Raw genomic sequence first — 12,988 nt, forward strand, 5'->3', positions numbered from 1 at the left:
TCTGAAACTGAAACTTGCAGTAGAAAAACTCCCTTATGACATATAACTGTGGGAAAGGACAATTACAAATTGGTCCTATTGACTTAACTGTAATTCTTCCTTACTATGCTTTTTTTTTTTTACTTAGGCAGTAAATTCAATTTTAATAACGTACTGAGGAACTTACCAAAATCATTAGCAACAAATACTGTAATCAGTGAGGAACTACTTTAAGCTTATCACTCAAAATACAGCCTCAAACAACCTCTGGATTAGCAGAACATTTTATTCATTCAGTGTTGTAACACTGCAGACCCCAGTCAAGTTGTCTGATTACTGATTGCTTGCTTGTGCTTGTGGATGCTGATGTCCATCAACCATCATTTTACCCTAAATGTTGATTTCTTTACACTCTTAGGTTTGAGCATGATTTTACTGTACTCTCACTGTCAGCTGTGTGTGCTAGAGCCCTTGTTCATTCTTCTGAGTGATGCAGCATGTACTAAGAACTGTTTTTTTCCTAGTAGTTATTCTCCCTGAACAGCATAAGCTAAGCTGCCAAAAAAGCACTTGTTAGCATAACAGCATCCACAGTGGGGGTTCACTGACAGTGCTGTGTTTGAAAAATATGGCTTTTTCTTTTTAAGTGCCTCTAGCTGGCTTTGTTACATTTGCAGTCATCATGTCCATCTGATAATTGATTACATAGCCCTCCCATCCATTTTACTATTTTACATCTGTTTGTAAGAGCTGAAACTAGTACTTCTCATGTATTACTGTTCCATACATATTTTCTAGTAGAAATCTATACTAAATGCAATTTCTAAGCCGAAACACATGTATTTGATGCTCATTTTCCTCTCTTATCCTTCTGAATACCCCATGAGCCTTGTTAAATGTCTTTGAGAGCTGGATACTAAAATGGAGACAAATAAATATGGATTTATATTTCTTAGATTTACATGCTAGTTTCTGATAATTCTTCCCCTCTTGGAAAATTTGCTATTGAAAGAGATCTCTTGCTCACACTGATTTGACTGATCTGATGAACAAAGTTGAAGGTGAGCCCAAAAGTCTATTTTTATTGATTTGAACATCAGTCATTCAGCCACTGCACCATCAGAAAGGATGTCAAATAGAAATGCTTGGCTCTGCTGCATATAATGATAGTAACAAGTGATAAAGCACATAGATAGCATGGAAAAACAATTATGTGGTTTTCTTTTTCATTGCTTTTTAAATTAAGATCTCCAGTGAGAAGTATGATAACGTGGATAGAACACTATGCTAAGCCTTGACTTTGCCACCTATCCGATGAATGTCCTTAGGGATGCCACACTCTGTCTGCACCACAGTTTTTCCATCCATAAAATGTCAACTGCTTCTCTACAGTAAAGCACCCTGAGGCAGATTGATACAAAGTGTTATATAAGGGGGTAGATGATAGTATTAACAGATTCACAGAATCATCTAGTTTGGAAGAGACCTCCAAGATCACCAAGTCCAACCTCTGCACAGGGCTTTGCTCTGATTGCTCCTCTCCGTTGGTTCGGTTTTTTCTTTTCCCCTCTAATTTCCAGGCTAACCTGACTCATACGAGTTTATACCTGAGCTTGTACAGAACTGCCCTTTTCTCCCGCTTCAGCCGTTCTCAGTTTTCCCACTTTCAGGAGTTTTCCTTTTGAGCTTTGTTTTGCTGGGAGAAACAAGCTGGCACAGCAGGTCCTCTGCTCTCCAGGCCAATTAAGGCATGCTACATATAATATTGCCTGTGTTTAGGATTGTTTCCAAAGTAGTACTTAGAATTTATTTGCAAACTATTGAGTGCTGGCTAAAAGATTAAATTTTATTACCCCTTTTGGCTTGATAATTGCAGGAAATAGCATTTTTAATTCACTTTTTTTCTTGGGAAATTCCTTTATCTTACGTTAAATCACTAGGTAGTACAGTTTTGAGGTGGAGTGAGGAGGTGATCCTGTTCTTCATATATCCTTAAGGAGGAACCTCGTCAGAAATGTTTGGGTCTTGGCAATACTCTAAAGTTTATTGGGGGAAAAAAAAAAAAGAATTAATCACTTTTAAAGCACAGCAGGAGATTAGCTTAGTATTTCTTTGCTGATACTTAGAAACTATAGAAAATACGGTTTGGGTATACATCTTCGTAAGGTTTTTTTTTCCTCTAAAAGCTATTGTTGGCTGAAATTTTAGCTTCCCCTTTCTGCTATGAAAAAGCATCAGATGTGTCTAGCCTTTTCATTTAATAATGTTGTTCAAGAAAAAAAATGGTGTTTAAAAATAATGCTGATACAAGTAGCCAGAGATATATGTTTTAGATCATTGATGTGAATATTTTTATTTGCAGTACACTTGATGTGTACACACTTTTGTGTCAGCAGTTCAGGAATAATCACTGGAAGAAAATAAAGGAAAAAGACTGTTTTGAGCTGCTTACATTAATAGAACTAATTTTATAGGACTTTCATACTATAGTGAAGTATCCAGGAGACATTGGGATCATCACAGCTGTGTCAGAAATGCACAAAAAATCACATCTCATGCACATATGAAATATCACAGTATGAAATGCACACAAAGTACATGTGCATTTCATACTAACTCACGTACCACATGCAGCAGACATTGGTGTCTTGCTGTTTGTTTGAAATGGTGTAGTTATCAAGATGAGTTCTTGATTCCCTTCATATCACCAAGAATTCATAGCAAGAGTACGCTGATAATGGGAGATGCACCTAAAATTAAGCATCCAACTTCGTTAACAGCGGATAACATAAGGACCTTACAGTCTTAAGTCCTTTATACATTTACTAGGGTTCTGTCTCAAGTAGTTGGCTTGTTGGCAGTTCACTTCCCCAACACATTTTTTAAGCCATGTAGACTTGTTATACATTTTGGCCTTACGTTCAAGACTGGGTAAGCAAAAATGCTTACTGTTAAGATTGTACTTACCTGGAACTAGAACACTTTTCAGTGGAGTGGTCATTCGTTTGCTATTGGTCAATTAAATATATGTGTTGGCCTCTCTGCAAATGGATTAGGCACTTGAACTGGACAAAACTGTAAAGATGAATAATGTTGCCAAAACATGCAGTCTGAAAGATTAGTTTGACATCATCTTAAAATAACTTTGTTCTTAGTTTCATTTTATAAAGAGATACACGTTTAAAACATTTTTTTCTTCGTCCTTCATCCCATACCCAAAAATGTTGATCGATATGTTTCAGCTTTTTTTTTTTTGGTAAGTTGAAATAAAAAATGTCACTGTCAGAGCTGGATGTTAAGATCATGTCCTTGTGCTGAAAAAGGTGCAGTTTCTCGACATTTTGAAACTTTAAGACAGTTAATAGAATTATATGCATTGGCTACTTGAGTAAGTACTGTAAAGCAGTAGCTGTTTAAAAATACCATTGTTTTTGTGGTGCAGTTCCCTTAGTCAGCAGCTGTCTTCTCCCCTAAAATTAGGGAAGCCACAGTTATTTTCCTTAAAATGTACGACAGCGGAAGTGATAGCATACCAGAGAAACCTAATTAATGCGAGTGACCATGAAAAGTTGTTTGTTTTCTTTAAAGGATCTCGTTATATGTTAAATTCAGTGGTATTGTGAATCACAAGGTAGTCAACAGCGTAATCTGCTACCATTTTTAAAGATAGACTTAAAAATAGTCTGAATTTAAGGCTGTTGACATCTGGAAGCTTTGGCTCTGGAATAACTACTGAGTATTTTTACTGTTTAAATGTCTAGCCCTCTGGGAATTGAACATCTACTTTTCAGACTTCCTTTATTTCCTCTTGTTTAGTGCATGTTTTGTGAAGGGGCATTAATATAAAGCTGGCTTAAAAAGCCTATGTTACAAATGTTTTTAAAACAGCAAAGACAGAGAAGCTGGGAATTGAGGGGAAGGAAGTTACCGTTGATGATTGGGAAAATATGTCCTGGATTTTTCTCTCAAAGACAAGATACTAGTTTAAAATATCTGGATAGTGACAACCAGAAAAACCCTGGTATACATGAAAGGGATTCACTTATTAATTATTAATATTATTTTTTTAATGAATGTTTTGTTGATATTATAGCATGTCATATATTCTCCTTTGTAGAGTTGAGAAGTTAACCACTGAAAATACACCACCTCAAGAGGGCAATAATGTTTCAAACCATCGGGTGCTAATTAAACCAGAGGCACAGAATAACCAGAAAAACAAAGAAGCAAACAAAAATGAAGAGAAGAAAGCTTTGGAAGCTGAAAAATATGGATTTCAGAAAGTTGGGCAAGATAAACCATTAACAAAAATCAACAGTGTAAAGCTAAATCCTTTGGGATCAGAATACAGGACTCTACCCATAAGCACAGTTCAGGCTGGACACTTTAGACCAGTTCATTTAAATGGGTCTGAGAATAAAGCCATTGGTGTTGTCCTGGCAGACGCTGGAGATGGAGGTCAGCACAATGCAATTCAGTCACATATGGAGTCTGAACGAGTTATGCAAAGAACTAATTCAATGCTGCAGTTGGAACAGTGGATTAAAATACAAAGAGGAAAAGGGCAAGAGGAAGAAGCGAGAGGGTAAGTGCTATGTGTTTGTTTTTTTTTAAACTAGACTTCCTACCAAATAACATTTAAACTGGCTAGTTATGTTATGTTTCAGTCCCTATTATGTAAATAAATAATCTGTTGTTCTCTGTAAGAAGGACCTGGGTGCCTACTCAGAACAGATTTCTTGTTTGTCTTTTATTAACATTGAAATATTATTAAGTTAAACTATTAATAATAAACTCTTAAACTATTAATAAAAAATACAAATGGCCAGATACCCCTTTGGGGTGTTAGAAATATCTCTGTCCTAGCAGAGAGAAATTGTAAAAAAAAATTTTTCCTTCTTAAAGTCTGTTCTTGAAAGTGGCCTGTCTACAGTGTTTTTATTTAGAAATTCTTGTACTAATATTTATCTGAAAATCTTAAAAAATATATTCCATGCATTTTTTTAAACTTTAAACAAGTTTTAATCAGAGAGGGGCAGAAGCTTTATGTAGGAGTAAGTCATAGAAGTCTAACTTGATGCCTAGCAATTTGTTTCTTGTGAAATTAAATATCTTCCAGTTTTAATATTGAGCTCCAATGCTTATTCTTGAACATTTAAAATTATGTGTGAGTGACTGATGATATTGAATTTTGTGCTGATAGCAATTTCTCTCTGACAGAAGTATAGGGACACTGCTTTGTGGCTGGCTTACAAGCAAGCAGCTCTAGACATAAAGTATAAAACAATAATTATGCTACATTAGATTAGAAATAATGGGGATGGTATCACAGGAGATATTTCGAAGAGCTGGAAACTAGAGCTTAAAATAGAACCAAGTTCAGAAAATCTGTTTTCCTCAAACGTCAAAATATGGGGGCTGGTTTTTTTTCAGTTTTTGCAAAACAGCAAAAATGTTACATTAGTTTGACCTACACTTGCCAAAATTGGTTCAAACTTTCCCCACTGCATTTACTCCATCATTAAATATAATTAGGAATTGTTAATGTGTTGTTTCATGAAGCACTCAACATAAGTGGTTTGATCAGGTTTGAAATCTGCACTACAGAAAGCAACTTGCACAACCTGACATTTATTTCTTATGCATGCTTGTATAATTAGAACTGAGAAAGTTCTATGATGCAATTAGATTTTTTTAAATTGGACTTTAAAACTTGCATCTGAACTGTAGAGACTTGAGTAGCTGTGCCATTTTTCCGTTGTGAGCAAGCATAAAACCCTAAAAGTGATTTCATTGTACTGGGAAGTACTGTTAACAATATGCTACTAATTAGCAATATTTTAGTCTTGATTATAGAGAAAGAATTGACCTTGTGCTGTCTTTTTTACTTTTGTGTGGAAGTGGCCTTGAATAATTACCGGGATGCTTAGTGGTGTGTTCAAAATATGCAGCTTTTTTTGGTTTTGTTTTTGTCAGATTCTGTCTGGAGACAGAAATTTAAGTACAACTGAAGTTGGTGACTGAGAGTAGAAAGAAGCTCCAGTTTATATTAAAGTTTGGGGTGGGGGAATAGTTAGGCTGTGGTAAGATCTGTTAAACTCATTTCTTTGTTTTTTGAGAAAAGTAGTCTTCACTTCATGGGGTGAAGTTGCTGACTTGTAACAAAAATACTTTCTACTACATCTCTACATTCAGAGAAATCATGAAGGACCAAGCTGAATCTCTGTGGAAAAATAAAAATTAGGACTTTAATAGTACTAAAGTGTTAGCAAAAAGAGGTTCGATTAAATAATTATGTATGAAATAAGAGCTGATAGCTATCCTCAGTCTGGAATGAAGAGGGTTCACTGTAAAACTACTAATTTTTCAGAAGAATAGGCTGCCTACTTGGTAGTTTGATTGCCTCAGAAATTAATGGGATTGATGGTAACATGTTTTAATTCTTGAAGTTATCTGCCACTTCCATGGATCTAGACATAGTTTTGAAAGAGAACTGATGCTTTAAGGAGGACAAACCCTGTATGTTTTATTAAAGACAAAATCATTCTACCTAGTATCATTTTATTGAATGAATTTTGCACAAGCCCGTCATGAGTAAATATTCTGGTTTCAGCTAGGATAGAGTTAATTTTCCTCCACCAAAAAAAAAAACACCTTTGGTGAAAAGTGAGTGGTCTTTCTGAAAAGTGAAAAAGACAGAGGAGGGGTTTCATGGTATCACGTGTGTTGTTTTGTTATTGCTAATCCAGGGTGTAACCTCCATCTCCTCACCTTGCCCATGTACGCCTCATCCTAAGTAGTAAATGCCTGCTGTACAGCACCATGTTTTCGTCTTCGCTTGGTCACCCTTTCCGTGATTTACACATGGAGGTTGAGTACTCTGTGGCAGTTGGTATTTACATTTTTTAGGATGAAGGAATATTTTGAGGCTTTCATCTGAAGGTATTCATAACCTTGAATACTAAGCCCCCAGGGCCATAGCAGCAGTCCCTTTCCCAAATTGTCCAGCTTGCACTTCTGAAAGAGTTTTTAAAGAGTCTATGGACTCATGTGGAAGCCCTTTTTTTATGTATGGGAACACATATAGTGAGCTATTTATGATGGTGTTTGCAGAAATATTTTGCAACCTCATGGTCTGCGTGACTGCCTGATTGACTCTGGTAGTCATTTTGCATGCCAGGCAGTTGCAAGCTGTAATACTCTCCAGTTTTGGATTTGACTGGAAGGATGTTTCTGCAAGTATCTAGAGGACATTGGTGAATCAATTGGTTTTTTTGTTTGTTTGTTTTTTTGTATCAAACAATGTAAACCAAGGTTTAATATTGAGGTGGTTGGACTTCTTACAGTTTTTTTTGTTTGCCAATAAATGATTGATACGTCACCTTCCTAAATGTTCGAGAATACACATAATTAATTGCATGCAGACTTTAAATTGTAGTCTTTGTGTATTAAGAACTTCGGGCAGCTTTTCTTCAAGTTGTCTGGGATATTTAAAGAATCCAGCAGGATTACAGTGCCCTTAATAAAATAGAAGAGGAGCTTCACTGACTGAAGCATATCTAGCTTACTGGCCATCTGCATGAGAATATCAGACTTGGCCAGACCCGTTTGTGAACAGGTAAAATTGTATTTTGAAAGTTTGGAATTAAACTTAGAAGTGTCTTGGTTGCTTTTTTCTAGTACGGAGATGGAGAAAAGCCCTTATCATTAATAATACATTGTATGAAGAAATTTAGAGGCATTTAGGTAGGTTTTGCAGCAAAAGAGCAGGATTGAGAATCCATTTTCCCTTTTTTGTAAATTTTCTGTGGTAATAGAAAGCTGTCCAACCTACAGAATGGAGATGATACTTCAGTAATTCTTGGAAAGCTTCAGAAACTGTATCAGACTTTGTATGTAAAGCTTTTTGTATCCGTTTTCATCAACAAAATGATACAGGTGATTATAAATATTCAATTTAGTTATTTTCAGTGAAAAGTGTTTTTTTACCATCATCAATTTCCTTAAGTTATTTCATAAGTACCTAACATACATAATGTTGTTTTATCTTGCCTTTTGCCCTACATCATTTCTTTAATTTGTTTGTGGCACAGAAGTCATGCAGAACTGACTTCAGATCCTGTTGCCTTGTGGTACCAGGGTTTCAGTTTGAAGTAGGCTTGCCAGGGTGTAGCTGGAAGCTGCTGCCCTCTGATGGCTGCATCATGTCCAATCTGAGATCATTTCATTGTCTTTGGGCAAGTATCTGTCATAGATGCAATCAGCAGAAAATGGCTTTAAGTTGGACTTATCAGAATTTTAGATAAGGATTGAATTAATCCTTATTTGTGTTTATGACCTCAGTTCTGTCCTCTGACAATTACTGCTATTTTCTCTTACTGTGCTGTTAAAAATGCATATTTAATATCCATAGTAATTGCTTTAGACTTTCTTAGATAAGAAACAGGAAACTTTCTCACTTTTGAAACAGTGAACATTTAAGAGGGGCTTATATTTGGAACAGTACAGAAATTATAAGCATAAAAAAATTGGACCTATCTAGCATGTAGAACAGATTTGATCTATAATTGTCATCGCTAGACTATTAAACTGGTAAAAAGATGAAATTTGAATCAAGTAGTTAAGTGTTTCATCAGAGATAGGATCCAGTTTCAGCTGCTACAGTGCATTCAATCAAGATAGGTGATTCTTTAATCATCTTGATTTTTTTGCGTGTTTTTAAAATGACACTTGCAGTACTCAAAAAAGGTAATAGCTAGATAAACCTAATCTATATTGAATAAATTGATATTGCCATAATATTAATGCTGTCCACTAATAAAAAGAAAATTTGTGTTTCAGCATAATCTCCTATCAGACATTACCAAGGAATATGCCAAGCCATCGACCTCAAGTTTTACCCCGCTACCCAGAAGGCTACAGAACACTGCCACGAAATAGCAAAGCAAGGCCAGAAAGCATCTGTAGTGTAACACCTTCAACTTACGACAGAACCATGGGAGCAGTAACAGCCGAGGAAAAACGAAGGTCGATGCGTGACGACACGATGTGGCAGCTCTATGAGTGGCAGCAACGCCAGTTTTACAATAAGCAAACAACTCTTACTAGACACAGTACTTTAAGTAGCCCAAAAACTATGATTAATATTTCTGATCAGACAATGCATTCAATTCCCACCTCACCTTCTCATGGTTCAATAGCTGGTTTCCAAGGATATTCCCCACAGCGCACCTACAGGTCAGAAGTGTCTTCACCGGTGCAAAGAGGAGATGTCACTATTGATCGAAGACATAGGGTGCATCATACTAAGGTAAAATACTTATTTTAATAGTCAAACATATTTACAAGGATTTCTATTAGAAAGTGTACAGTTACTCTAGAGCTCATGTTGAACTGTCGTATTTGATTGCAATGAAGATCAAATTGCATTGCTGTTTTCATGGAGAAAGGTTTGATTTAACAAAGCACTTAAAAATCTAATGGTTATAAAAAAAACAACAATAATAATAATAATTTTTTCAAAATGCTGGGCAAAGCATGTCCTAATATTACTGTCTGTGATATTATACTTCTCTAAAAGGAAGAAAAGAAGACAGTAGGTGAATTATTCAGAATAGTTTGTTCTGAATATAATACCTTTTTTGTATGTACAGACATCTTTCTTCCTTCTAGCTTCTCTAATTGGAACTCCAAGAGGACTGAAGTCCCATATTTCTTTCCGTATATTACTAGTCCATTCTTCAGCCACAACTTTGGCTGCCTTGGGTTCCAATGGAAAACTGAGTGTAAGAGTTTCTTTTGATGCCTTGGAGTTTTTAGGGAAATCACTAACGAAGATCAGACCATTTGCATAAAACCTTAGCCCCTGACTAGCATAACTTGGCTAGTCTTCATCAGTGGAAGAGAGACTAAAAATTGTAAACCTGAGTGCCGATGTCTGTGGCTCTACCCTATCTGTCATGCTTGTGTTATGCATGTTTTTAAAGAGACTGGAGTTCATTACAGAAGAATCGTTCTTTAAGTTGAATATAAAATTAGAATTTGGTTTCCTAGAGTTGACTGTGTAAAATGCTTCTGAAACTTTTTCCTAAATCTTTAGCTCAGGTGTCCTTATAGTTTGGAGTGTCTCCTGATGCAGGCAAAAAGTCTTTAACTTCATTTTAAAGCAGTTTAAACATCTTACAGTTATTTATTAAGTCGTCTTTTTGAAAAATTTTTAGTTCCGTATAAACAGAGAAGTCTTTTTGTTTTGGCATCCTTTACGTCTCAACTGCACTGGAAATTTAGCAATCAATTCTCGCAAATCTGAGAAATATCACTATGATCAGTGATGCAGAGTATGTGCTTATTTGTCATTTCAGCCATGTTTTGCTTTCTGATATTTTTTTACCATTTGTAATGCTTCCTAATAGTATTTCATTTCATATTTAGCATCTTTTACGCAAGACTCCTGGTTTCCTTCATTTTTTCATGCCCTTCGGTTGTTTGTATTTTTTGAGTTACATAACTAGCCTTTCCCATTAACTTAAAAACACTAACGTATTTTTAAGAGGTAGGTGATTAGGAGACTGTTTAAAATCAGTAGAATAAGCTTAAGATTTAAGCCACCTCACCTATGTAAAGATCTTAGGTTTTTAAACAGCTTTCAATGATAAGTGAAAAACTAAAATTGCTGTTGTTTATGTGGGCTATCAGTAGGGCAACAACTATGAGATAGCTGTTAACAATATATGAACAATGAAATCAGGTATTTCTAAAATGTAGAGGTAGCCTACTGAAGTGTCGTAGATGGTAGGTCAGGAGAGAGCATGAAGTCATGAGCATGAAGTTGGCTTTTTTTTTTCGCATTGAATAGTTGCTCAGTCTCTAAATAACTATGGATCATACTGTGCAATTTTGTTTTTGTACAGCATGTCTTTGTGCCTGACAGAAGGTCAATGCCAGCAGGACTGAGTTTACAGCCTGTTACTCCTCAGAGCCTCCAAGGCAAAACAGTGAGTTGTATTTTTATTTGGTACACCATTTTTATCTTCTTTCTTTAGTTAAAGAATAATTCTTTAAGTATAAAGAGGCAACACTGAAATCTTAGTTTATTCAGAGTTTACATTAAATGAAGCCTTTATTTTAATTGGTGAGGATTTTTTTTTAAAGCAAGTAAAGAAGTTCTTTGTGTTTAAGTTGAATTCTGAGAATATTCTGTAGTCACTAAGTCCAGATTTTCTTTCAGAAATAAGGATTTCTTTAATCATCTTTGATCTATTCCACCCTCTCCCAGGAATTTCAGTGATGCGTCACAGAATACTTACTTCTCCAATACTTACTAAGAAAATTCTAGAAACAAAATTTACTGTTTTGGGGAGATCTTAAGGATACTAAAACTGCATTTGGTAAAATGATGCTCTTTCGAACATCTCCCATTTTTCTGTGATAAACTTGGAACCCTTATTGAAGGTATTTCATCAAAATAATGTTGGTGAATACAGTCCATCTCCCTAACTGAAACAAGACTCTTGGCTAAAAGCAAAGAAGCTGTCCTAAATTTATTTGATTTCTTTAACTGTGTTTATCTCTTTTCTGTAATCTTTGAGGCAGTTATGAATAGAGACTACAGACTGTGAATCATACTGTGGGCAACAGTTCCCCAGTTAATCCTTCCACAGTTTAAACCCCCCTGTTTCTTGCACTTCCCAGCATGAATCTCTGGCATCTTTAGCAACTTAAGGGATAGCCTCTGGCAGCTGGTGCCTTATTTTTCGCAGACATTTCTTTGGGTTCATGGCCACATCAGCTCTCCTGGGCTGTGCTGCTGGAGTTGGGGTGATAAGCAGGGTGTAGGGGGCAAGGAGGTCCAAGCTTCTGCCTGTAGAAACCAGAAGTGCACAAGCATTACAGGGGCCAGAAGGAGGACAATCTGCAGGTAGCTCTTTAAACAAAAGTCTGTTATGTTTGTTGCAAGAGTCCCAAGAGTTATATCAAAACTACAGCACTTACAGAACTGTCAAAATTCTTTGCAATACTTTGAATGTCTAGGGAAGAGTAGGACTCCTCTATAAGAAAAAAAAATGCTTGCAAACATTGTATTTAAGTACCATCAACTAGTTGATTCTTAATGTGCTAAAACTGGGATTTGGCCATATGAAGAAAAGTTTTGATCTTGAAAAAAATATGATTCGTTATTCCTTTTGTTCAAAGACGCTACTTCCACTTCTCTTGTTTCCAAACATAAGCTTTCTTGGGCTTTGAAAAAAAATGTTAATTTTCAGACTGAAAGCATTGTCACTTATTTTTGGAGAGAACTTGAAAGTATCTTGTATAACAGTCTAGATTCTTATGCATTGTTTCTGAAATCAAATATTTAAAATCCAGGTATTGAAAGGGTAATGTAAGAGCAAGACTGGCCACTGGACAATTTGGCTCTGGTGTTGGTTTTCCTTCAAAGCAAATGGTTTTGACAACTGAAGCTATGTGGAAATCCCTTGCTCCCTCTTGTGGGCTACTTAGGTACAAGCTCACAACAGTGCTATGCTTATTCTAAGACATTTTTCTTCTTTATTCTAAAAAACTGGCATTTGGTTTTCAGTAATTTAACACCTTGTTCTCTGGAGCCATTTTATTCTCTGCTTTGGGGAAATTCCGTGACTGTGGCAGAGAACAAGCAGCTGTTTTTTGTTGTTTTTTTTAAGCTCACGGAACTTGTAAGTAAATCAAAATGTTGGATTAATATTTAACCTATTATAAGATTCACTTCTGAAGAAGTGTAAGAAACAGAAGCAAACAGGAACATAACAAAAATACTTGTGATGTTAATAATGTTTCATTTTCTTTCAAGTGTTGCTAATAGAAGTGGTTCCCAGGAACGGTTCAGGTAGATTTTTCCAAATTGACCTAAGCTTTGTAGAATTACCTAGGGGGAAAAAAAAAAGTTTGTGTGTAACTCTATTCATGTAATCTTGGGCTTAAAATACTGTTCTTTATCCCTTCCTAAGGCTGTATTGTACCTCTTAGACAT

General features: G+C 35.7%; 1 protein-coding gene across 20 annotated transcripts in view; it reads left to right on the forward strand.

Annotated features, from left to right (window-relative positions):
* The window catches only part of PLEKHA5 (pleckstrin homology domain containing A5), a 170,171-nt gene that overhangs the window by 118,251 nt on the left and 38,932 nt on the right, over window positions 1-12,988 (forward strand). For all 20 annotated transcript variants that reach the window (XM_040564080.1, XM_040564162.1, XM_040564125.1 and 17 more), the window contains 3 exons: window positions 4,097-4,564; window positions 8,821-9,289; window positions 10,890-10,973. In XM_040564080.1, the coding sequence (XP_040420014.1) occupies window positions 4,097-4,564; window positions 8,821-9,289; window positions 10,890-10,973 (1,021 nt within the window). The remainder of the gene's footprint in view (window positions 1-4,096; window positions 4,565-8,820; window positions 9,290-10,889; window positions 10,974-12,988) is intronic.

This window comes from Cygnus olor, chromosome 1, assembly GCF_009769625.2.
Source record: "Cygnus olor isolate bCygOlo1 chromosome 1, bCygOlo1.pri.v2, whole genome shotgun sequence".
Classification (NCBI taxonomy): Eukaryota; Metazoa; Chordata; class Aves; order Anseriformes; family Anatidae; genus Cygnus; species Cygnus olor.